The 23,820-nt window shown below is 36.0% G+C and overlaps 1 protein-coding gene across 1 annotated transcript in view; it reads left to right on the top strand.

Annotated features, from left to right (window-relative positions):
* The first annotated feature begins 1,361 nt into the window (after positions 1–1,361).
* The window catches only part of LOC114745118 (serine/threonine-protein phosphatase 6 regulatory ankyrin repeat subunit A-like), a 37,539-nt gene continuing 15,080 nt past the window's right edge, over positions 1,362–23,820 (top strand). The window contains exon 1 of the mRNA XM_028933260.1: positions 1,362–1,698. Coding sequence (XP_028789093.1) covers positions 1,362–1,698 — 337 coding nt within the window. The remainder of the gene's footprint in view (positions 1,699–23,820) is intronic.

Below are 23,820 nucleotides of genomic sequence, written 5' to 3'. Positions count from 1 at the left end.
TTACTGTATTAGTGTTAGACTGGAAGAGAAAAGTGATATATTCATTTCTTTATGCAGATCACATGTTCGACACAATGACTGCCGATAAAGAAAAGCTCAAGATACCATCCGTCTCAACGGCGCACGTCTGATTGAGGTAAAATTTATCTACTTTTCTTTTTCTGTTTCATTCTCATATCTCTCACTTTTTTTTTTTGTCACATGGATTACCGGAGAATTGATTGCATTTTAACTTTAACTTGATTCTCAAATCACAGATTATTTTTTGTTTTGTTTTTTACACCGGTTGTACTAGTAACATTTTATACACTGGTTTTGCAACCAGTGTAAAAAAATTGAACTTTTAATACTGCCCATTTCTACACATGTCATCTTTCTAATATTAAATGCCTATTCTAACTAGCCTAAGCTGCATTAGTTATGCTCATAAATAATATCTCTTTCTCAGAGTTTTTATAGAAATATGGAGGAAGCCAATTTGACGTACATGCATATATGGTTTATAAATAGTGTGTTTAGTTGAAATATTAACTTATATTGAGTATGGTATTTTGACCTATGCAGCATTTATATATTTATTCATTTTGTTTTTTCGAAGGTCTTTTCTAAATGTGATTCAGTGATTGATTTTCTGTAACATCTTAGACCATCCCAAATTGATATATTTTTATTAATATAATAATAAAATTATTTTTGAACATTTCATGTAAGCATGATGGTCCAATATATGTAAGAAATAATATTAATATCTGTGAAGTAAACGTTATAAAAAAATTAAATAACCTAAAAAGATGAATTGAACCAAATGAAATCAAATTCATCAGAATGCGAAAAGAAATGAAAATTAAATATATTATCAAAAACATCCGTTAACAATACAATAATAAAATTATAAAATAAAAACCATGTCCCTCACCATCAATCCAAACTTGTCCCATGTTTCAACTTCTCTTTCCATGTAGGAATAACAGCATATTCAGTTGCCTGAAACCTCTTCTTCCGGCCAAGATTGGGAATTGCTGGATAGTTGAGCAAAGCTTGCCTTGTATATATAACAACCCCTTCAATTAATTTGTCCATTGAAGTCAATCGTGCCAGAGACAATGAGTTCGTCGGTCGGTGAAGTCCAGGGCCTAAATCTGGAGCAGAAATTGCGTAGTGATGCCATGAAAGGAAAGTGGTCAGAAGTATTGGAAACTTGCAAGCGAGAGAGGGCGCCTTGGACGGCCAAGATAACAGGGACGGGAGATACAGTTTTACACATGGCTGTGTCTTGCGGGCAAACGAACATGGTTGAATTCTTAGTTGAATTCTTAGTTGAACAAGAAAACTGTCCCTTCCAAGAGGATGTGGAGCTTACAATGAATGAAAATGGTGAGGAAAGCTGGAACGTGAAAGCTGTTCTTGGCGCCGAAAATGATAGAAAGAACACTCCATTGCACCTTGCAGCAATAAGAGGAGATGTTAAAATGTGCAGGAAGATGGGTGACGGAGACCCCTCTTTAATTGCTCGTCGCAACATTGATGGCGAGACACCCCTTTTCTTAGCGGCTCTCCATGGCAACAAAGAAGCTTTTCTTTGGCTTTATTATCTGTATGTGGGAATCCATGATGTTTCTTCGACCGACATTGATCAATGTATAAGGAACAACAACGATGACACCATTCTTCATTGTGCAATTGCAGAAGGGCATGCTGGTAAATCTAAATTAGCATCCATTCTTTCAAATACTGTTAATATACTTACGATGAAGTACTGCTAAGTGCAGACGTGGCAATCGAAATCGTTCACCTTTATAGAGATCATTTGGAAAACATGATGAAGCGCAACAAGCAAGGGTTGTCTCCACTTCATCTCCTAGCAGCAAATCGTTCAGCTTTCGAAAGTACTGCCCTCCTTGAACTACCAAGCCTTGCTCGTCCAATTTATCGTAAGTTCTATGTCTGTGAAGGGAATGCAATGTGAACATGTGTGTGTCTATGATTTCATGCTTGGCTTTCTTCTAATGCATTTCAAGCTTCCTAGCTATATCAATGTTTGAAAGAATTCCCTCCTATCCTTAGCTTGTTACGATTATTTAATAATAATTTTACATAAGTTAAAAAAGTTAGTTTAAATACGTTATGTTTTTTTGGTAGAATATCAAAATTACCTTTAATAAAAGTCATTACTTAAAGGATTTTAGTCAATTGGTTGAGAAATTTTTAATTAGTAAGGGATACCAGTTTGAAAAAATTAATACTTTAGACAAGACACATTATATGATGAAACATACTTGAGATTTTTATAATAAAATCCGGAGTACCATTTTATAACGATGAATATTGTTTACGTTTCTTCTCTGTATGGCCTTATTTGAAAACTAGAAACGTTATGTTTCTCAAGAGTTCAAATATGTAGCACGCCACACAAATGAACTAGTTAGATATGCAAACATTTTTGGAAATAACTCATAAATACTTAATTAAATTTTATGAAGTTTCTTGCATTAAGGAACAAGCAAAATTTTCAGAATGTGTTCATATTAAAAATGGGGGAGTATTTGTAGTTTCTTTATCCACACACACACAATAATATTAAAAATGGCTTGTTTGTTTGGAACTTCGAAGGGTTCTTGGCAGTTGAGGAGAAGAATGAGGCCACGACGCTTCAAGAATTGCATGCCAGCCAGCGAAGCAAATGTAAGCACTTTGTTTGATTGTGGCAATATGGTAAATATGTCATCTAAGAGTCTGTAATTATAATTGACTTCAAGATAACAAAAAAGAAGCTGAAAATTACTAAATCCCAAATCAGGTTTGGTAATAATAGTTTATTTGGTATTGATAATACTAAATTTATAAAGGATAACAAATTTTTGTTGATATGCCTTACTTGGCATTTACAATTTTTCAGCTTTTTTTGTGTGTCATTTTTCCTTGACTTTAACTTGTGGATCATTTCACTATTTGAGTTACGTTTCCACTACATAAAAATTATGTTCACGCTTTATATTTTTTTAAGTCAAGAAAAATTTTAGAGAGAGAATTGTATTATGCTAACAAATAGTGTTTGGGAATCGAGTGGGATACGGTTCATTGATTCGTGTGTAATATGTTAAGACACTAACAAATTTTGTGACTCATAATATTTAATTTGCAGAAAATTATAAAGAAAAAATCATTTGGTACAAGTATGCATAAAGTCAAATACGCCCCACAAATGAACTGGTTAGATATGCAAGCATTTTTGGAAGTAACTCGCAAATAGTTAATTAAACTTTATGAAGTTTCTTATATTAAGGAACAAGCAAAATTTTCAGAATGTGTTCATATTAACGACGGGGGAGTGTTTGTACTTTATATATATATATATATATATATATATATATATATATAATATGCAGATGGCTTGTCTGCAGGGATCTTTGAAGAGCCTTGGAAAGATGCGAAGAAGAAATCTGCCGTGGTGGTTGAAATATTGAAAAGCACGTTACTCGGTAGCTATTTTCTTTTGTCCACAACAAATGTGCATTTATTTTACTTCGATTTAGCTTAAAGACCTTTCCCTGAACAATATGAAACTATGATACTAGGAAGAGATGAAATATGGATAAAAAATTAATCATTTAATCCCTAAAATTTTGATTCAGTGATAACTCAGTCTTCAAATTTTAATTTGATGCAACTCATCATTTGTGTGGTTTAATACATTTCTCCCCATAATTTAGCAAATATATAAGGTGCATCTATGATTGTGGCAAGATGGTAAATATAATATGCCCGCTAAAGTATGTAAGAAATGACACTCTTGCGTACTTATTAGTTCATCACTTTGTGCTTTTTTCCTGCCTTCTTCCATCAAGTGAGGTTTTCCCTACGCACACCATCAAAAGATACAATAATGGATAAGAAATGAACGCCAAAAATCCTATTTTTATTTAATATTTTAGTTTTAATTTGAACTTGTTAAAATTTTACATGTATGAATGTTTGTTTGTGCAATTTACATTTTTCTTTTATCTTATGGATCATCTCATTATTTGAGTTACATTTCCAATATGTGAAGATTTTATATATGTTCACTCTTTATAATTTTTTTAAATTCGACAAAAACATTAGAGGGATAATTATATTACTGTTAAGAAATAGTATTTGGGAATTGAGTGGCATCGTACGGTTCATTGATTCGTATATATCTAATAAGTCAAGACACTAACAAATTTTGTGACTTAACATTTGATTTGCAGAAAATGATGAACAAAGCATTTTGGCAAACTTTATAAAGTGGATATGCATTACTTTAGGGCTGCTGATAGTGCTCCCCATTTTCCTCGTGGAATCAATCCTCGAGGCTTTACTTTTGGCTGCCATCAGTTTCCTTGCGTTACTCGTGCTATTAACCTTTTCTAAAGCTGGTAGGACATGTCATGCAAGAGCGTACATGTACAGTTTATTTAATGATGATGATGATAATGATGATGATGATGCAACCATCTATAATGATTTTGAGGGAAAAAAGTCTAAATGAACACGTCATTTTAATTACATATAATTATAAATTTCTGTGTTAAATGATAAATGTTTTAAAACATTTTGTCCCTAACTAACCTATATGGGTCTTGAATAGACGTATCTAGCTGGTACCGTCTGTTTACTATACCACAAATGAAGAAAGAACACAAATGCTGGCATCAAATAATGACCAAACTCCTTCAGCATGCCTCCAAAGAAGACATGTCACAAGTAATATCAAGAAACCCCTCAGAGCAGCTTTCTGGTAAAATGGTTCATGAAAATTCCTTGGTTACTTCATATATTTTTGTTCCAAAAAATCCTGCAATTATGAACTAATTTTGTGATTTAATTTGGACTGTGAAGGGAATTGGTGGATAGAGTTGGACGCAACGACAACACCAGCATCTGGTACAATATCAATTGACACACCCCTAATGATTGCTACCGAGAATGGTGTGATAGAAATGATGGAGAAAATTCTGGAATTATTTCCATCCACTATTACAGATGTAAATGATAAAGGGAAAAACATATTTCTACTAGCAATAGAATATAGGCAGACAGATGCATACAAGTTTTTGTGCGAACAGAAATGGCTAAGGGAAAGTTTGTTCGGGCAAGTGGATAAAGAGGGAAACAACGCATGGCACGTGGCAACAAGTCTTGAGTTTAACCGTAATCAAGACATTGGGGAAGTAATCGACATGGAAAACGAACTGATGGGCTGGATTCATGTGGGTATCTAATGGCTATATTTAAAGCATATCACTATTTCAAAGATTTATTTGATATTAAGATATATAGACATGGTAAGTTGATGTATGTATATATGGTGACGCAGTTAGTGGATAAGTCACTCCCCCGTGCTTTGTGGTGGAGCAGATTCAATAGGAAAATGGAGACTCCGAGAGACATGTTGAGAAAGAGTAAAGAGGAACGTATGAAAATCAAGCAAGAGTGGGCGGCTAGAACCTCAAAGGCGTGTTCTGTAGTGTCGACCCTTGTCGTATCGGTGGCCTTTGCCACACGTACCAGTATACCAGGTGGTTATGATGAGAACGGCTATGCGATCCTTAGAAACAAGCCACAAGCATTCAAAATTTTTAAAGATTCTTCATTGGTGGCCCTCTTCTTCTCTCTCATTTCCACCGTCTGCTTTCTATCTATGGTTGCTTCTCCATCTCGTCAGTATTTTCACACTGAGAGATTCGTTCCTTCCAGGTTTTACCATGGTTTGTACTTCATGTTCGGCTCCATTGTTTGCTTGTGGATCTCTTTCTGTGCCGGTGATTTCTTCTTGCTCCATGACAACAGTCAAAAATCGCACAAGGCTTTTCTAACTTATATTTTGTTGTCATCGGGCTTCCTTCTTATTGTTGTCTCACAGCTCCCCATATTCCTTCGTCACAAGTTTTTTTGGCTTTTAACAGGGACCCCTGCCCCAAGAATAGCGCCCATTCCTCCCATTCAGTACCGAAGGACCTAGATCTGAACCACCAAAATTAAGCCCATATCATGTCTTGTTTTATTCACCGCTTCCATTGTAAAAGCTTCTGTGGGATCTGATGTTTTTATTTCTTTTCTATTTCTAACAATATATGTACGTGGGCATACTCTCGCTCCATCACAGGCTGTAGTTTGAGTTTTATATCTTTTCAACCCCACTTATATTGCCTCCTCATTGATGGCTTTTGGGGTTCTCACAAGATTCATCTTATCTTGTTCAAGTGTATGACTTGAACCTATTGAGTGATTTAATTAATTGGATCGATTAATTAAATAATTGGGATAATTATCACTTGTAAATGTTAAATTGTTTAAGTGCGAGCGGATTTAAGTTGATGTGGAAAGTTTCACATTGAATAACAATGGGCTTAATAAATAACGTATATGAGCCACCAAGAAGAAGGAAGAAAATAAAGTTGCGACGGATTGAAACTTATTATATGGTTCAAACGAGACCCATCATCATCACCCTTTGTTTTTAGAACCTTGTCTCTGATTAATTTGATATTATGACGATTTCACTTCAAAGTTCAAATGGCGGTATCTTTCACAAGAACTGAATGGCTTGAAAAAATGACAAGTCATGTGTCTTTAGTAATCACAGATTTCTTCAACAATCAAGAGAGCCCAAGAGCTATATTCCAGAACAAGAGCTTAACAATTAGTAAAGGTCGTCCCGTTTGCAAAGTAATATACCTGTATCCTATTAATAATATAATTCATTATAAACTGTTATAAGTGAGGACACAAGAATGCTCGTCAAAGTCATGTTTGGTATTTTCCCTTTATAAAGGACTTCTATGGCTTTAAAATAAGTCCAAGAGCATCTCATTAGGATGAGTGTGTCCCAAGAAATGAATTTTCAAAGTTAAAGTAAAAGATCTGAATAAAAATGGAAAGAGAAACGGAGCAGTCTAACTGAAAAACTAAATTATATTAGATGGCACATGTGAAGCCCAGTTGCATATTTTTCCTATAGAGATGACTCCTTGTGTTTTAAAAGGAGACAAGAATAATGAGCTTAATACTACTTCTTCGGTCCTAAATATAAGACCTTTATACACACTACAAAAAGAGTTTTATATTTAGGACCGGAGGAGTATATTTTTAATTAAGTAGAATGATGAGAGCCTTTGTCATTTGCCTTGGGATTCCGAATCAAAAAAAAAATCCAAGCAATGCAATATAGTGCAAAACTCAGGTCGTTTCACTTTGAGGAGCCTTTATTTGAAATCCTAAGCAAACTAAGTATCAAAAATAAAGAATTGACTTGAAAAGGAATTGATTTTCTTTTTAACTAACTAATTGGCAAAATTTAAAAGGATACAAAATGAGTAAATAATTTTTGGATTTTTAGTTTATAAAATGGATATGAATGAAATAAGCAAAGTGAATTAACAAGTGACAGCAAATAGAAAAGCAATCCTCTAGCACAATGATTAAAGCTATCATTACTTCAATTAATTTGGGAGTTAGCTAAATTCAAAAGACTCTAAGGGCCACCCCTTAGACTCGGTTTAATTAGAATAATCAACACCAAGCCACCATGCATATTAATTACTCATAATTAAACTGTTTCAGCACAATTAGCCAAAAAGAATCAAGGAAAAGCAATTAACATTTTTAGTCCAATAACCAAGCCACCTTGAATTACCACTGAATATTCACAATAATTTCAAAACATAATCTGACCTAGTACAATGTAAAGAAATTAAAGCTAATCACAGCATAATGTTAAATGCTAATCAAAGATTCCAGCAGCTACAACCAATCTCAATACAAATATAAATCATCACAGCACATTCAAACATTATAAAATTCATTCTAAGACCTAGAAATCACAATTACAATGAAAGAAATAAAGATTAGAAGAGCTGAAACTCTCTTTGAAGCTCCGAGTTCAAGTCATAAATACTGTGCTAGAGAATTGAAGGATTTAGCTAAGCCCCTGCATCAGTAAAGCTCCACCATATGCTTTAAAGTTGTAGAGAAGACGAATGGCGAATGGAGAGAATGTCGTCAACGGTCTTGCCCCTGGTTCCCCCTTCTGTTCGCGTCTCACTGGTTCAGTTGACATCAAGAAGGAGAAGAAGAAGATGATGATGATGGATTGTTCCCCCTTATGCCGTCAAGCGCCTCTGCTCGTCTCTCTTCTGGTTCTGTCGCACTTCTAGCCCTTCGTTCTGCTTCTTTTCCGTCGTCTCTCTGCGCCCAAGAAGAAGCCGTGGAGAAGAAAGAAGAACAGATGCTGTCGATGGAAGATGAAGACTCAGGGGAGAAGAAGTGTGATTTCCATGAAGCTTTGGTCCTTCGTTCTCTCTTCCTTGCCGCTGGTCCTCTCGTGCCGTCACTCTATTCAGCTTTGGTTTTCTTTTTCTGCAGCCAGCTCCCTCGTGTGTTTTTCCAGGATGAACAAGATGATCGTTGGATATTAGGTTGGGCAGGCAAAACGTTGCATTTTGCTCCCCCTTTTATTATTATATTTTTTAATTTTTTTAATCTTTTTTTTTCATTTTTATTTTTAAATCTTCCAAAAACCTACAATCAAAATTTAAGAATAAGGTAGCATTAATTGTCCTTAAAAATCAATTAATCATAATTAAATCAAAATATGACAATTTTGCCCCTATAAAATAATAATTCAAAAATAAAACATATTAAATCAATTAACAATCAATTAAGGTCAAAAGGGACTAATTAAGTTGACAAAACCTATATAAAAGATATCAAAATATATAAGAATAATTGAGTTTGTCATAGAATTTTAGAATTTAGCCTGAAATTCCTCAAAAAACCATATGACTTGCTAGTAACAATTTCAGTGATTATCAAAGCATTAGTAGTAAAATCCAAATTATTGAGATGCAATTTAAATAGTTTAGATTTAAAATTTTCAACTAGTGCTTTTTAAATAAAAATTATTTTCTAAAAAACTTATATTTACAAGATGACATTTATTTTGGATTTTGTACATATTAAAGGGAAAAAATTTTAAAAACACAACAAAAATATTAGATATTAAATCTCGGCCTTCTATATTAAATTTAAAAGGTTCAAATTTGATGAGCATAATAGTGCTCATGTGCTCATCAGTGCAATGAACATTGAAAATGGTTGCATGAATAGCTTCAGAGAACAACAAAAGAAAAAGACGGCAATCCGGAAGAAATACAAATCTGCCATAACAAAGTGTGATCAATGAAGCCCTTAATTCTAAATGGCCAAGGAGAAACAAATAAAGAAAGACCCAACTAATGGACATTAATAACCGAGAGATATTAGATAAACAAGGCAGAAAAGGATAATAGAGAACCAAAACCGGTAAAAATAATGAGAGAACAAGGCAACTCTCGGGGCAAATTTTGGGAGCATCCCTCTCCGTAAAAATGAAAGAAAAGGGGGCGTGATGGATAGAGGAAAGGCATGCCAATAGAGCATAAATGGGTTTTAGCCCTCAAATTTTAATGGTTTCTGGAAATTCCTGTGGTCTCTATCATTACCTTACAAACAGCTACTCTTACTCTGGAAATTCGTATGATCTAAATGGGTTTTGAAGTCATCAAAATTAGATCTGAAATCGAATATAATGGTCATACTCAGCAGTTCCATGGAATAACTGTGATGATCAATTTGATTTGAAGGCTAACAAACAAGGCCACTCATGATGCCAGGAAAATAAAGCTAACTTGCATCCTTCAAGGGTTTAGAAGGTCCCCTTCACTCATCTCCATAGCCTTCAATTCAGATAAAACGGCGAACCTCCCCCTGCGAGACAATTCGGATATACTTTGGGACTTATTCTTTCAGAAGAAGAAAGTGTCAGAGGCGACAATTTGCAGTACTTGGATCCTTCTTAATCCAGATTGTCTCATCCGATTCACTCGGAAGCATGCATACAAAAGCTATTCTCATTTCATACTCGGATGTATCAGAGCTTCTTTGTTGCTTGAACTTATTGGCGCTACTTTACTGCTGTGATGAACCTTCCTCGTCATTCTACCGGAAAAAAAAGAAAAGAAAAAAAGAGTAGCCCATAAATGGGGGACTTTGGGATTTGCCTATTAATAATGGGCTTTTCTCCTCTCTCATTCGATTGTGGAGAGATATAGAGCGAGAAGGAAGAACGGGTGGGTGAGATATTTGTTCTGCTCCCTTTGGGGTTCTCTATCATTATAATTATTCCTATTCACAGATTCCATGCCATCAACAAACCCAGAAAACATTCTTTCCTCCAGGTCTATCTGAAGCAATTCCTGCAGTATTAGCCCATGTTGATTCGTACGTGCGCTTGCTGAGAGGAGCCAAAAGACGCAGAAACACGGGACAATCGTAGTTAAAACTAATGGAATTTTTTAACACCTTGTCTCTATTTGACGGTTTTAAAAACTCTACTGAATGGTTTTAAATGGAGGTGTTCACCGGACGTGGGACGAGACAATACCAGGACAAGCATGTCTTGGTGAACAGGAACGGGACAGAATTTTTGTCCCCGCATCCCCTCCCATCCCGTCTCGTTTTCTTTTTTTTGAAAAAAAACAACTATAATTTTTTGTATGAATTTTTTTTATGTTATAATGTTTATTTTTTATTAGACCTCTAAAAATAAAAATATTATAAAAAAAATATTACATAGAAAGCTCAATTATATAATATAAAAAGGTGTGTAAAAACAATATTGTAAAAAAAATATCGTAAAAGAAATAATATATAATGGCTTTATAAATTATTTTATTGAGAAAGAAGATTTTGTTGAGATAATAATACAACTTAAGAGCTAAAAATCATTATAAAAATAATTGTTATTAATAAGTAAATTGAATAATCTAATAATAATTATTAATAAATAATGTTTGAAAAAAAACCCTGGACGGGGTGGGATGGGGTCTCACGTCCCGTTTCGAAAATTTTTTTTGTCCCATCCTATCCCATCCCATTTCGAACTCACCAAGATTGAGATGAAATGATCGAAATGGGACAAATTGAATATCCCTAGTTTATTCATATGATTCTCTCTCGCAACCTCAATAAATATGGGTATATATATATATATAGAAAAAAATATTCAATGCTCTTTCAAATTAGCAAGTGTCATATTAAATTCGGAGAGTCAACACGCAAGTAATTTTTTTATAGAGATGAAAAGTATTTTGTAAATAGGATAAGAGATAATGCATGCACCACTAAAGTCATTAATGCTCCAAATGACCCTGTTCGTGCGTTCACAGAACACTCCCTCCCTTGTCGTTGACGGCTCAGTCAACAATCTGAAACTTGCTTTCTAACTGGTAATGAAAGATGGACTACATAACCATCCTAAATTATCAAGGATACCAGAGATCTACTCTATTCAGACTGGGACTTGGAACTGCGGTATACACCCAGGGAATTTTAGGAATGATCAGCTTATTGTTTGGCATCTTCATCGGTGCTGGTCATCGTCGAAGATTCTTCTCCGCTTCTCGGACGATTTCTTGGGAGGCATAGCAACCAGGCTTTCTCTTCCATTTCTACTCCCATATGAGCCACTCTTTTCGCTAGCGACAGGATTGGTCTAAGGTCACTAACTCAGTCAAACAAGGTTTCCTTCCCCTGCCATATTTTCTTACTTCCAATTCCGTGTTCTCTTCCTTTGATTCATGTGCTTCTCACTATCCAAATGATACTGGGGGCCGGGGTTTAATATGACCTTAAATTCATTAATTCAATGTCGAGACTTGTGATCATCTGCTAAACTGTCCGTTCCACATTAATGCTTCTGGATTTTGTCTATTAAATTTTTTTTAATGCAGAACTTTCAGATCTGTTGTTCTGCACATTTTAATTAATGTATTTTCAATTTGCAGGTTTGGGTTGCATCCAAACAATTCTTTGAAGAGTTTCTCTACAACAAGAATGCTATTCTGTTCAAATAGTTTTTGTGATTATTCTCGGTAGCAAGCATGGGGAAATGTTTTTGTGCACTAAATAGTGGTTTTTATTCTTTTGGGTAACTATTTCGTGCTCTAAACAATATGAACTATAGGAAACTTTTCCTTCGGAATCGTTTGAGTTCCTCCTCAATTTCAACGTTATTGTGAGTGTAACTAGTTTGAACTTTGTAGATATGGTCAAACTATTGTCTTTTCAGCCTAAACTTCTTGTAAGTGGGATATTTATAATCTGGTCCAAGTTGAAGATAATATAAGATGGGCGGATCTTTTCATACCATGCTTGTAAAAAGATAAATACGGATCTAGCTCTGTCCGTGTGAAAATCATGATGAACGGAGATGTCATAACGGCCATTTTTGCTGATGTGTTAAAAAGATTCAGGTGGCACCTCTTGATTGGAAAACCGGATGCACTGGTTGCAAGGAACTGGATGTAAGTTTTCTCCTATTTAAAAACAATACGTTACTGGAAATTACTAGGCTACCACCTAGATTAAAATAATATGAGCTGAAACATTTTTATTGGGTAGAGCACAAATGAGTTGATACGCTAGAAGCATTCAAGAATTTCTAGTACTCCTCTAATCATAATATTAAGTTTCCAATTTTAATATACACCATATTTCAAGGTTATAAAGTCTAGACAATGGCAAAAAAATAAATAAAAGGCAAAACAGTTTATTCACATGATTCTGTCTCACTACCCTCATTAAATATAGGTATATATAGAGAAAAAAAAGTCAATGCTCCTTGAAATTAGTAAGTGCCTTATTACAAGGACCAATAACATCAAGATTATCAGCCTTGTGAGTTTAAGCAAACTCGTGATAGGGATGTAAACTCAATCGCAAACTCAAATTGTAAATTGGCAAGAGTTTACTGTTATTAATAAATTGATATTAAAAGTATATAATTAAATAATTAAAAGATAAAAATGACAATCATTTCATTTAAATAAGTTTAGACATTTCTATAAAATTCATATACAAAATCACTAAACATAATAAAATCCAAAAATTTACTATGAGTTTAAAAATAAGTTGACACGATTTTATAAGCTAAAAAATAAAACGATATATTCGGTGAGTGACCTCATAAGTTCAACTAAGTTTAGAGTGAATACGAGTTTAACAACAAACTGACACTACTTTGTAAGCTAAAAATATAAAAACATTAAATTCAAAGATTCAACATGCAAGTAATTTTTTTTATGGAGATGAAAAGTATTTTGTAAATAGGATCAGAGAGAATGCACGCACCACTAAAGTCATTTAGTTGTTGACGGCTCAGTCAACATCCTAAAACTTGCTACCTGTGGAGGTCTCATGCGAGACTCAACAGGGAAATGGCTCATAGGATTCTGGGGGAAGATGGGCTTTGAGCCTCCGATCTCAGCAAAAATTTGGGCTCTGTTCTCAGGACTCCTCATCTGTAAGCACTTGGGATTGCAGAAAATTGTGGCCTATACGGACTCATTGGAAGCTTTCCAACCGGTAATGAAAGATAGAGGACATAACCATCCTGCATGATCAATGATACCAGAGATCTACTCTGTTCAGACTGGGCCTTGGAACTGCGGTATACACCCAGGGAATGTATCAGATGTGCAGATTATCAAGTTATTGTTTGGATAAATATTCAATTACAATAAAGAAAACTGAGTATGACTTCAACAGTTTGCCATTTGGGGGCATTTTAGACTAATGCAAATAAATAAATAAAAATCTATATTTATTTTAGAGTAGAGAGTGCACTTATATATAGTTTATAGTTCATAAATCGCTAAACATATTTATTTATCACTATCAAAAAACATTTGATTAGCAACGGAATTTACCGACGGAATTAGCGACGGATTAGTGACAGATTAGCGACGGAATCTAATTCCGTCGGTTCCGTCGCTAATATGTCACCACCTCCTCCACCATGTGTCAGTGCCACCTCACCTCCTCCGCCACGTGTCGCTGCCACCTCAGCTCCACCGCCATGTGTCACGACCTCATCTCCACGTGTCCCTACCACCTCACCTCTGCCGCCACGTATTGCTATCTCACATGCCACCTTGTATTGCTACATGTCGTCACCATATAATTTCTCTTCAAAGTGACTTCTTCACGGCTCGAACTTAAGACCTCGCTTGTGCACGCGCGCGACTTCACCAGTTGAGCTGCGATGAACTTACTGACTTATTATACAAAATTAAATATATATATATATAATATTCTCTTACACAAATAATTATTTATACACTTATATATTATTAGAAACTAAAAATAAACTATATAATTTTAATCATAACTATTTTTGCAACAAAATAATTTTTAGATATTTGCTTTCTATTTATTTTATAATGCTTTATTTTTAAAAAAAATTATTTTCAATATAATATTAATTTCCAATGACACTAATTTTGAATTTTAAATAATAAATAATTTTTTCATAAATATATTTTTTAAATTTAATTATTTTATTTAATATTTATAAGATATATAATTTAATTATATATTTATTATATTATTATATTATATTATATTATATTATATTATATTATATATTATATTTTAGCTACAGAAAAGTATTTCGTCGCAAATCATAATTATAAAACTTTAGTCACGGAATTAGCCACGGAATTTTCTGACGGAAAAAATTCCGTGGCTAATTTTAATTATAAAAGTTTAGCCACGGAATTTTCCGACGGAAAAAATTCTGTGGCTAATTCCGTGGCTAATTAGCGACGGATTATATTCCGTCGCTAATTCCGTGGCTAAATTTAGCGACGGAATTTTCGTGGGTAATCCGTCAGAAATTAGCGACGGAAATGATTCCGTCACTAATTCCGTCGATAATTAGCTGTTTTTTTGTAGTGCATAAATGAGGGTGTTTTAAAAAAAATAAGTTGTTTTTTATTTTTTTACATATTTATTATCTTTAACAAATTTTTTAATGATTTTCTTAATAAATGAGGGTGTTTTTGAAAAAATAACTGATTCTATCCATGTAAGTTTTCTTTGTACTGATGAAAAAAATTTTCTTAATGATTTTAATGTCCCTTTCTACAAGATTATGAGTACTTCCTCTAAGTCTTATTTATAAGACATTTTATAACAACAGATTAAGAAATATGATTAAAATGAGTTAGTTGTCTTATTTTAATAAAAGAATTATAACATTCCCAAATTATCCATAACTGAAGCTATTGAAACCTTAAAATCAAACAAGCCACAAAAACAGCCTTTGCAATGTCTTTAACACAATCAAAGTCCCATATCCTAGCCAAAAAGAATAGTTTTCACTGTGGCCAGTTAAACATTTTCTTGACCAAAAAACTCATTTTATTAATACTAAAAATAAGTAGGGACAGATACTGATAGCCAAAACCCAAAAGAAACACGAAAAAAAACCTAGAAATACAACTTAACAGCACACCTCCGCCAAAAAAAGAAGAAGAAGTAAAGAACAGACAAACAAAACAAAGCCTAGGCAACCAGCTTGTCTAATAGTCCGTTTGATATGAGAGGGAAAAAAAAAGTTTAATTTAAAAAATTGAAGAAGTAGGATTAAAAGTTTGTAATTAAATTTTCTTCTTCTTTTATTTTGAGTATTTTTTATCAAAATTTTATAATCCTATTTCTTCAATTTTTTTAAATCAAATTTTTTAAAATTTTTTATCCCCTCCAATTCACTGGCGCTAAAGCCAGGGTAAAGTTCGATTTATTTTTAAAAAAAAAAAAGAAGACAGAGTAAAGGACATTACAACTCAACCAACCAATTCATCTGGGTCATATCCTTTTTCTGCGTTAGCTGCCAAAAAGTCAGCAACTTTGTTAACTTGCCTGGTACAAGGGGGAACTCCACGCACTCCATCGACTCCTTCAGATCCAGAATTGCAGATCTGGGCTCTTCCATTCACAACCAGCTAATGTAGCCAGTTAAACTTGAGCTCAATAGTTTTACATTTTTTGTATCCTTCAAAATGCTGTGAAGTTTCAAATTGTATAAAAGTTTAATTGGCTAAAAAGACTTTCACGTGTTATTTAGGGAAAAATGCACCTTTGATTACCTAATGGCTTTAGTGTGAATTAGATTTTATGAATCACACCATTTGTTTCAAAAGATGACTTTTGTGCCAATCACTATTGTTATTTAAAAAAATTAAATTTAATACTATGTCAATATTTGTGAATATTTTGTTAACATTTAGAATTACTATGTCAATATTGTTGAGCGGCTGAAATTGAAATTCCCATGTTTTAAAATTCAGACCAAGTTTGTGCATTCTAAAGTGCTCTCTCTTGAATTTCGTGCCGTGGAAAATGGAAGACAGCTCTCACCGGAAAACTCCTCCGGACCAACCCTCTAACGCTCTCGCTAGTGGGAGTAAGAAGAAGAAGAAGCAAGTGCTCTCGCTACCCCCAATACCTGATGCACTGATGCAAGACTCACAGGTAGAGGATGTAGCTGATGGAAAGGAAGAAGAAATGGAGCATGACGCGGGGATAGAGACTGTTGAAAACACAACAAAAAGACCCCAAGTCTCATACAGGGATTCGTTGTTGGGGTTTAATGGAATAGCCAACCAAGGAAATTGTATGGAAGAAGATGAACTGTTATCTAACGTTATGAACAAAGAATGGGAATTACCAGAATTTTCAGATGAACTGAAAGCACTCATGAACCAAGTCCCAGTTGTTCCGATCTTACCAGAGGAATATAGTGAATGGTGTCGACCTTGGAACTCTTCGCTCATTATTACAGTGCTAGGAAGGAAATACAATGTTTATACCTTGAAAAGTTATTTGATGAGAATGTGGGGCACGCAGGACTTTGATCTCATAGATATTCCCAACAACTACTTTGTAGTTAAGCTCCACAGAAAGGAAGGCTGGACGGAACATACAAAAAAATCATGTACGAAGGACCACGGGTGGTGAAACAACATTGTGTCCTAGTGCAACGCTGGCAACCGGAGTTCGACCCGTTCTGCAATCCGCTTGGAAGAATTGTCACCTGGGTTCGCATCCCACACATCCCTTTATAGTGCTACAACAGGATGTTCATATCCAGGCTTGGTGACCGAATAGGCAAAACACTACGGTTTGACATGAACACACTAACCCTACTATCGGAAGAGGATTCTAGAGTGGAAAGAGGCCGATATGCGAGGATATGTGCTGAACTAGACCTCCAAAAAAGACTAGTACCGAGAGTAATGGCTGCCAACAGACTCTTTCATGTTGAATACGAAGGTTTGAACCAAATATGCTTTACTTGTGGCCGCTATGGACATAAAAAGGAAAATTGTTCCTGGACATATGCAGAACCAACACGCAACAGCATGGGGTCAACATCTTCATCGACACCGGCACCAGAAAGGAAAAACCCCATTGTGGAAGAAGACTTTGGCGTGTGGATGATTGTTAAAGGCAACCGAGCTCGTAATCCAAGGAAAGAAGAAACAAAGGGTGGCAGGCCTAACCAAGAAAGAGGACACAAGCAACTCAAGCAGAGTAGGAGCGGCGGGGTGCAGTCGAGCTTTGAAATTTTAACAACTCTGGAAGAAGGAGAGATGATGTCAGAGGACTATGTCAGCTATGGTAAAACCAGCTCGGATGCCTCGAATCCAAATGAACAAGGGCGACCCCTAAATGGTGAAAGAAAATTTGGAATAGGGCAAAAAGTAGCAGCAGGGTCTACAAAGAGAGGGGGAAGCAAGAGGGAAGTGCAAAAGGGAGTGCCAAGTGTGACACTTAAAGGGAAAGAGAACATAATGCCTAGGATAAGTGGGCCGGTGATTTTGGGTAGGGCCCACACCAATGCTGAGAACGGGGAGAAAGGAACTGAATTAGGAAGGCCTCTGCCTCCTAATAGACAACCAGCCCAAGATAAATCACACCAGTGAACTCACATTGTTGTTAGTGGGCACTTGAATGAAGTGGGTTCCCATGTGATCAAGCCCACACCAGTCATAACTCCAAAAGCAACTGCACAGTTGGGGGCACTGGAGAACTTGCAGAACACCCAGTTGATCACAAAATCACCTGAAGACCGAAATTCATCAGATGTTCGTGATCTAGCACTGGGACACATAGCAGCAGGAACGACGACGCCAGGACCCATCGTGGTGGCAAAGCGAAATGGAACACAATCTGTACAGGTTCCTCTTAACCCCACATGGATGGATGGGGACCCAATTGACTAGTAAGCACCCCTGTCTCTTAACTATCCTTTTGTTTAAAATGATAGTCGCCTCTTGGAACTGTAGGGGGCAGGGAGTAGAAATTTCTCTGCCACCATCAAACATATTGTCAAAATGTATAAAGTTGATGTGCTATGTCTTTTGGAAACAATAATTAGTGGGGAGCGAGCGGATAAGACTGTCCGTCGTTTTGGTTTTAATAACTGGATTAGGTTGGAGGCGACGGGCTTCGCTGGTGGTATTTGGGTACTCTGGGATGACGACAAATGTACAATTGATTATCTCTGTTCTACGACTCAATTTTTACATTGCCAGATCCTAAACAAAGATACCGGGGAAAATTTTCTAGCTACTCTTGTGTACGGAGAACCGTCTCACATTAGAAGAGGTCCTCTTTGGGATGCCATCAAAGAAAGCAGAATCGGTTTCGAGGGCTTGGCTGGTGATTGGAGATTTTAACACTTTTTTGACACCCTCCAACAAATTGGGCGGATCTCTACCAAAAATCTGTGCAATGCAGAGCTTTGCAGAATGTGTCAACTCGGCAGGTCTCCTTGAAATTCCAATCCTGGGTGAACGTTTCACGTGGGAAAAAAGAAATGTGAAGGAGAGACTTGACTGGGCTTTTGGCAATTTGATATGGGAGTTTGAATTCCCGCACAGTAAATGCTGCCATCAACTAAAATTCAAGTCTGATCACAGAATCATTATGGTTAAAACAGCTCAAGATCAAGGTACCCCACATAGAACCAAACAAAGATTTAAATACAATGCAGCGTGGGCATTGGAGGAAAGCTTTCAACCTATGGTACAGGAATCTTGGGAAGGAAACGACTGGAGTGTGGGGGCCAGCACCTTTGTAGATAAAGCCATTAAGTGGAACAAGGAGAATTTGGGCAGTATTCCTAGAAAGAAACAGAAAGTAATGAAGAGATTGGAAGGCATTGATAGAGCAAGGCGAGATAAAGTTTCATCAGGCCTCTTCAAACTTGAAAAACAGCTATGGCGTGAATACAACAAGCTTGTAACCCAAGAAGAGCTCATATGGTACCAGAAATCTAGATGCCAATGGCTGCAATGGGGAGATAAGAACACAAGATTCTTTCACACTTCCACTAAAATCAGAAGACGAAGGCAAATGGTGGAAACCATTCAAGATGACCATGGGAACTGGATCTCCGATCAAGAAGAGCTGAAAAAGATGGTTGGGCAATTCTTTGAGCAACTTTACACTAAGGACAATTCTGTTCTGGGAAGTTATAATTGGGAAACAGAATTCCCACAACTCACTACCAGTGACGATTTGAACGTTCATAGTGAAGTGACAGTTTTGGAGATTAAAAATGCTGCTTTTGTTATGGGGGCTTTTAAGGCGCCTGGACCGGATGGATTTCAAGCCCATTTTTTCTAGTCACAATGGCAACATATTGGGAGTGCGGTTTGCTCCTTTATCAAAGAAGTGTGGTCGAACCCGAGCAGAGTCAAGGAGGTTAACCAAACAAACATAGCTCTGATCCCTAAAATTGATCACCCTACCAAGCTCAAAGACTTTCGGCCAATCTCACTTTGTAATGTAATTTTCAAGGTTATCACAAAGATTATTGCGAGCCGAATGAGAAAGGCAATGCAATACTTGGTTCTCCCTCAACAATGCAGTTTCATTGCCGGGAGACATGGCAACGATAATGTTATTATTGCACAGGAGGCAATACACACCATGCGCACCAAGAAAGGGAAAAAAGGCTTTGTGGCAGTAACGATTGATATGGAAAAAGCCTATGACCGACTAGATTGGGATTTCCTCAGGGATACACTCAGAAGTGTTGGCATAAGGGAACAGATGTTGAACTTGATTATGGCCTGTGTTTCTTCGACAACTATGCAAGTACTTTGGAATGGGGAATGCTCACACACTTTCTATCCTTCAAGAGGTGTTCGACAAGGAGACCCACTGAGCCCTTACCTCTTTGTTTTATGCATGGAGAGATTAAGTCAAACGATAAGTAAAGCTGTTAGGGATGGAAGATGGAAAGGTCTGAAACTTACTGCTACAGGACCAATCCTCTCCCACCTCTTCTTTGCTGATGATTTATTGCTGTTTGGTGAAGCTTCCTTTGAGCAAGCCGAAGTGATGAGTAACACTATGAGGAACTTCTGCAATGCGTTGGGCCATAAAATCAGCCTTAGCAAATCCAAGGCCTACTTTTCAAGGAATGTGTGCTTCAACAAAGCTAGGGAACTCAGCCAAAACCTAGGAATTGGTATCGCTGCTGACCTAGGGAAATACCTCGGAGTTCCTTTACTTCATAAAAGAGTGACAAAGGCCATATTCTTTCCAGTCATCTAGCGTATACAAGGCCAAATGGCATCTTGGAAGAGCTCTTTTCTCACTATGGCAGGTCAGTCAATCCTGATTAAATCAGTGATCTCAGCCCTCCCGAGTTATTACATGCAGACAATGCTTATCCCCAAAGGAATTCTGAAAGAAATAGAGAAAGTAAGCAGGAATTTCTTGTGGAACCAGAATCCAACGGGGAAAAAGATGCATTTAATTGGTTGGGATTTAATCAAACAGGAGAAGGCAAATGGTGGGTTGGGAATGAAAGATCTTCAAAGTCAAAATATTGCTTTCATTATGAAACTGTGTTGGAGGATCCTTACCAAACCTGAAGCACTGTGGGTCCAATGCCTAAGAAGTAAATACAAATATGGTAATGGAATGTACCCTGTGGTTTACAAAAAACAAAATGCTTCTGCTGTCTGGAACAGCATTACAAAGGTTTGGGACCATTTTTATCAAGGTGTAGGCCGAAGAATTAAAAGTGGCAACTTCATTCTCCCTAATGGCTATTGGGAACTCCACTAATTCACCTAGTAGAAAGAAATGTTACGAGAATTGTTCCTAGTGAGAAGGTGAGCCACTTCATTCTCCCTAATGGCCGTTGGGATGTTCATAGATGCAGGGACTTCTTCCCTAATGAAGTAATTGCAATGCTTGAGCAGATGAAAACACCGAGTAGCAGTGGGGAAGATGAATTCTGGTGGCGAAAAGCTTTAGATGGGAATTTCAGTGTCAAAGCCGCGTATAATAAAACCTTCAGACATCTCTGCACTAATAATAGAGCCCAGTGGAAGGTCATTTGGAAACTTCCGGTCCCAGAAAAAATGAAATATTTCCTTTGGCAAGCTATTCAAGAGAGACTACCTACCAACGTGCTTAGAAAAAAGAGAGGAGTCCAAACAAGTGAGGAGTGCCCGTTTGAGTGCTTAGGTGAGGAAAACACTATACACATTTTGAGAGACTGTGAGATTGCTAGAGAAATCTAGATAAACATTGTGCATCCCAATCTTCTTTTTAGTTTTTTTTCAATCTAACTTGCAGGTTTGGATGAAGCAAAATTTATCAAAAGGAGTAGGAAACGCATACTTTGCAAAATGGAGCTGGCCAAAGGTCTTTACCACAACATGCTGGCTCATTTGGAAGAACAGATGCAGAGGTGTGCTTGAGGGACAACGGTTTTCGGCTAAGGAAATCAGACACACACTACTCTACCAACTCATGGAGTCTACGGAAAGAGGAAGATTGCAACACATGATATTTGGTGCCGCAGTGTCAAGGGAAGAGAAGTGGCGCCCCCCTTTGGAAGGAGTCATGAGACTTGATGTAGATGGTTCCGTGAATCAACACCGACAGGCAGCATGTGGAGGTCTGGTAAGGGATGCTGCAGGCAGATGGCGTATTGGCTTTCAGAGACGATTAGGTGTCCTACCACCGATAGCGGCTGAGCTAATGGCCTTACTAACAGGTCTGCAAATGTGCAAACAGCAAGGTTTCAGTAAGATTGAGGTCTTCACAGATTTAATGGAAGCTCTCAGACTGATAGAAACCGAAGGAGGAGCAAACCACTTTCTCCAGACCGAATTAACAGAAATCCGGGAGCTAATTTACTCAGATTGGGAAGTCAGCATCAACCACGCACCACGGAAGGCTATCCATTGTGCAGACTTCTTGGCCAAAAAGGCACAGGACATACAGGAAGAAACGATCTACTGGCAGAGGCCCCCTCTGGACTGTATAGACCGAATGCACGTTGACATGGCTTTAGCTGACTCATCCGCCATGAACTTTTAAATCAAGTTTTCTTGCCTTGTTTAAAAAAAAAAAAAAATTCAGACCAATGGTTAAATTAAAAAATATTATATATTTATATAATAATATAAATATAGATATAAGGTTAAAATAGACATTTAATTTTTTGTTTTTATACAATCTTTTATTTGGATTCTTTAACTTTAAAAAAATATATTTTTAATTTTTTAATTTTAAAATCATTTATTTTAACTAATATTTTTTTATATTAATTATAGTTATTTTGAAAATTAAATTTATTATATTAACATTTGATCCATCCCGTCACTGGTATTAACGCGGTAGGTTATTCTTGTCCTCACAAGGATGTCGCGTCTTTTCATTCTTGACTTTTCACTTCCGTGTCAGACCTTCTTTCACGGTGCTGCATTGGAAGTAAAACCGGATTGTTTCCACTTTCTACGGCGCACCATGCTTACTTAGGGCCTATTTGGTGATTCTTGTGACTATAGTTTCGAAGGCAAAACTATAATTTTAGTAGGATATCACTTAAATAGTATCAATTTTATAGCCATAATCTGAAATTATAGTTGGAGTCAAAATAATAGTTTTGGAATCCAAAACTCTGGTTTCAGGAAAAGTGAATCCATTCTGTTTCTGGCTCAAATTAGAAAATATGATTGTGTCTGTCAGAGTAAATCTCAACAATAATATGACTTTAACATTCCTCAATTAGTTTTTTATAAAATATTAATCTTATATCATAAATATATATGCACATATTAATTATTCATTAATTATATTATATTATGTATTATTAATTATGTTAGTAAAAAATAATTATTAACAATTTTATTCCTTCAAATTAAAATATATCATAAAATCTATCTTTTATGTAATTATCATATTAACTTATGTCTTTTTTAGTAATTTGTATATATAAAAAATGATTCTGATAATAACTATCCAAACACTCTCACTTCTCATAATCACTTTTTTACAAAATTTATTTTTTATCAAATCTATTCTTTCTAAAATCTATTTTTCAGAAGTTATTCTTCAAACAAATTGAACACCCCCCTAATATTTGTCGTTCATAAGAATTTTTCTATTTTTATCTTTATTAAAAAAAATAAATATCAATATGTGGTGCTTCAACTATTGTGGATTCTGACACCTTATCAATGACAATGAGCAAGACTGTTGTTGAAGATGACATTCTTGAAAAACACGTACGATGCATCCCCACCTTGTGAAGCCGACTTGCAGTCGTTACATTATGCTTTTGAAGTCATCCATAATTCAGACACCGATGAGGTGGTAATTAGCCACGATTCTGAGATCATCCCCTCCGTCGACTCTGCTCAGCGACCCTTCGGGGCGTCTACTAATGCAGCTCTCTTAAATTTTTTTAAGTTCCCAAGACCTATGCCATAGGTACTTCCTCAATATATTAAATTCTAAACCCTCGGCTTTCGAAGAATGTTGTGCCTATGCCTTACCTCTACCCCTCTCGTCTGGTCTGGAAATTGTCTGGAAATTGACATGGTAAGGAACTATAGAATATATTGAATATTCCAGAAAGATTGATTTTTATGAAGT

The sequence above is a fragment of the Neltuma alba genome, unplaced genomic scaffold, assembly GCF_004799145.2.
Source record: "Neltuma alba isolate B1F8T4 unplaced genomic scaffold, ASM479914v2 tig00004532_pilon, whole genome shotgun sequence".
NCBI lineage: Eukaryota > Viridiplantae > Streptophyta > Magnoliopsida > Fabales > Fabaceae > Neltuma > Neltuma alba.
This window is presented reverse-complemented; position numbering and strand designations above follow the sequence as displayed.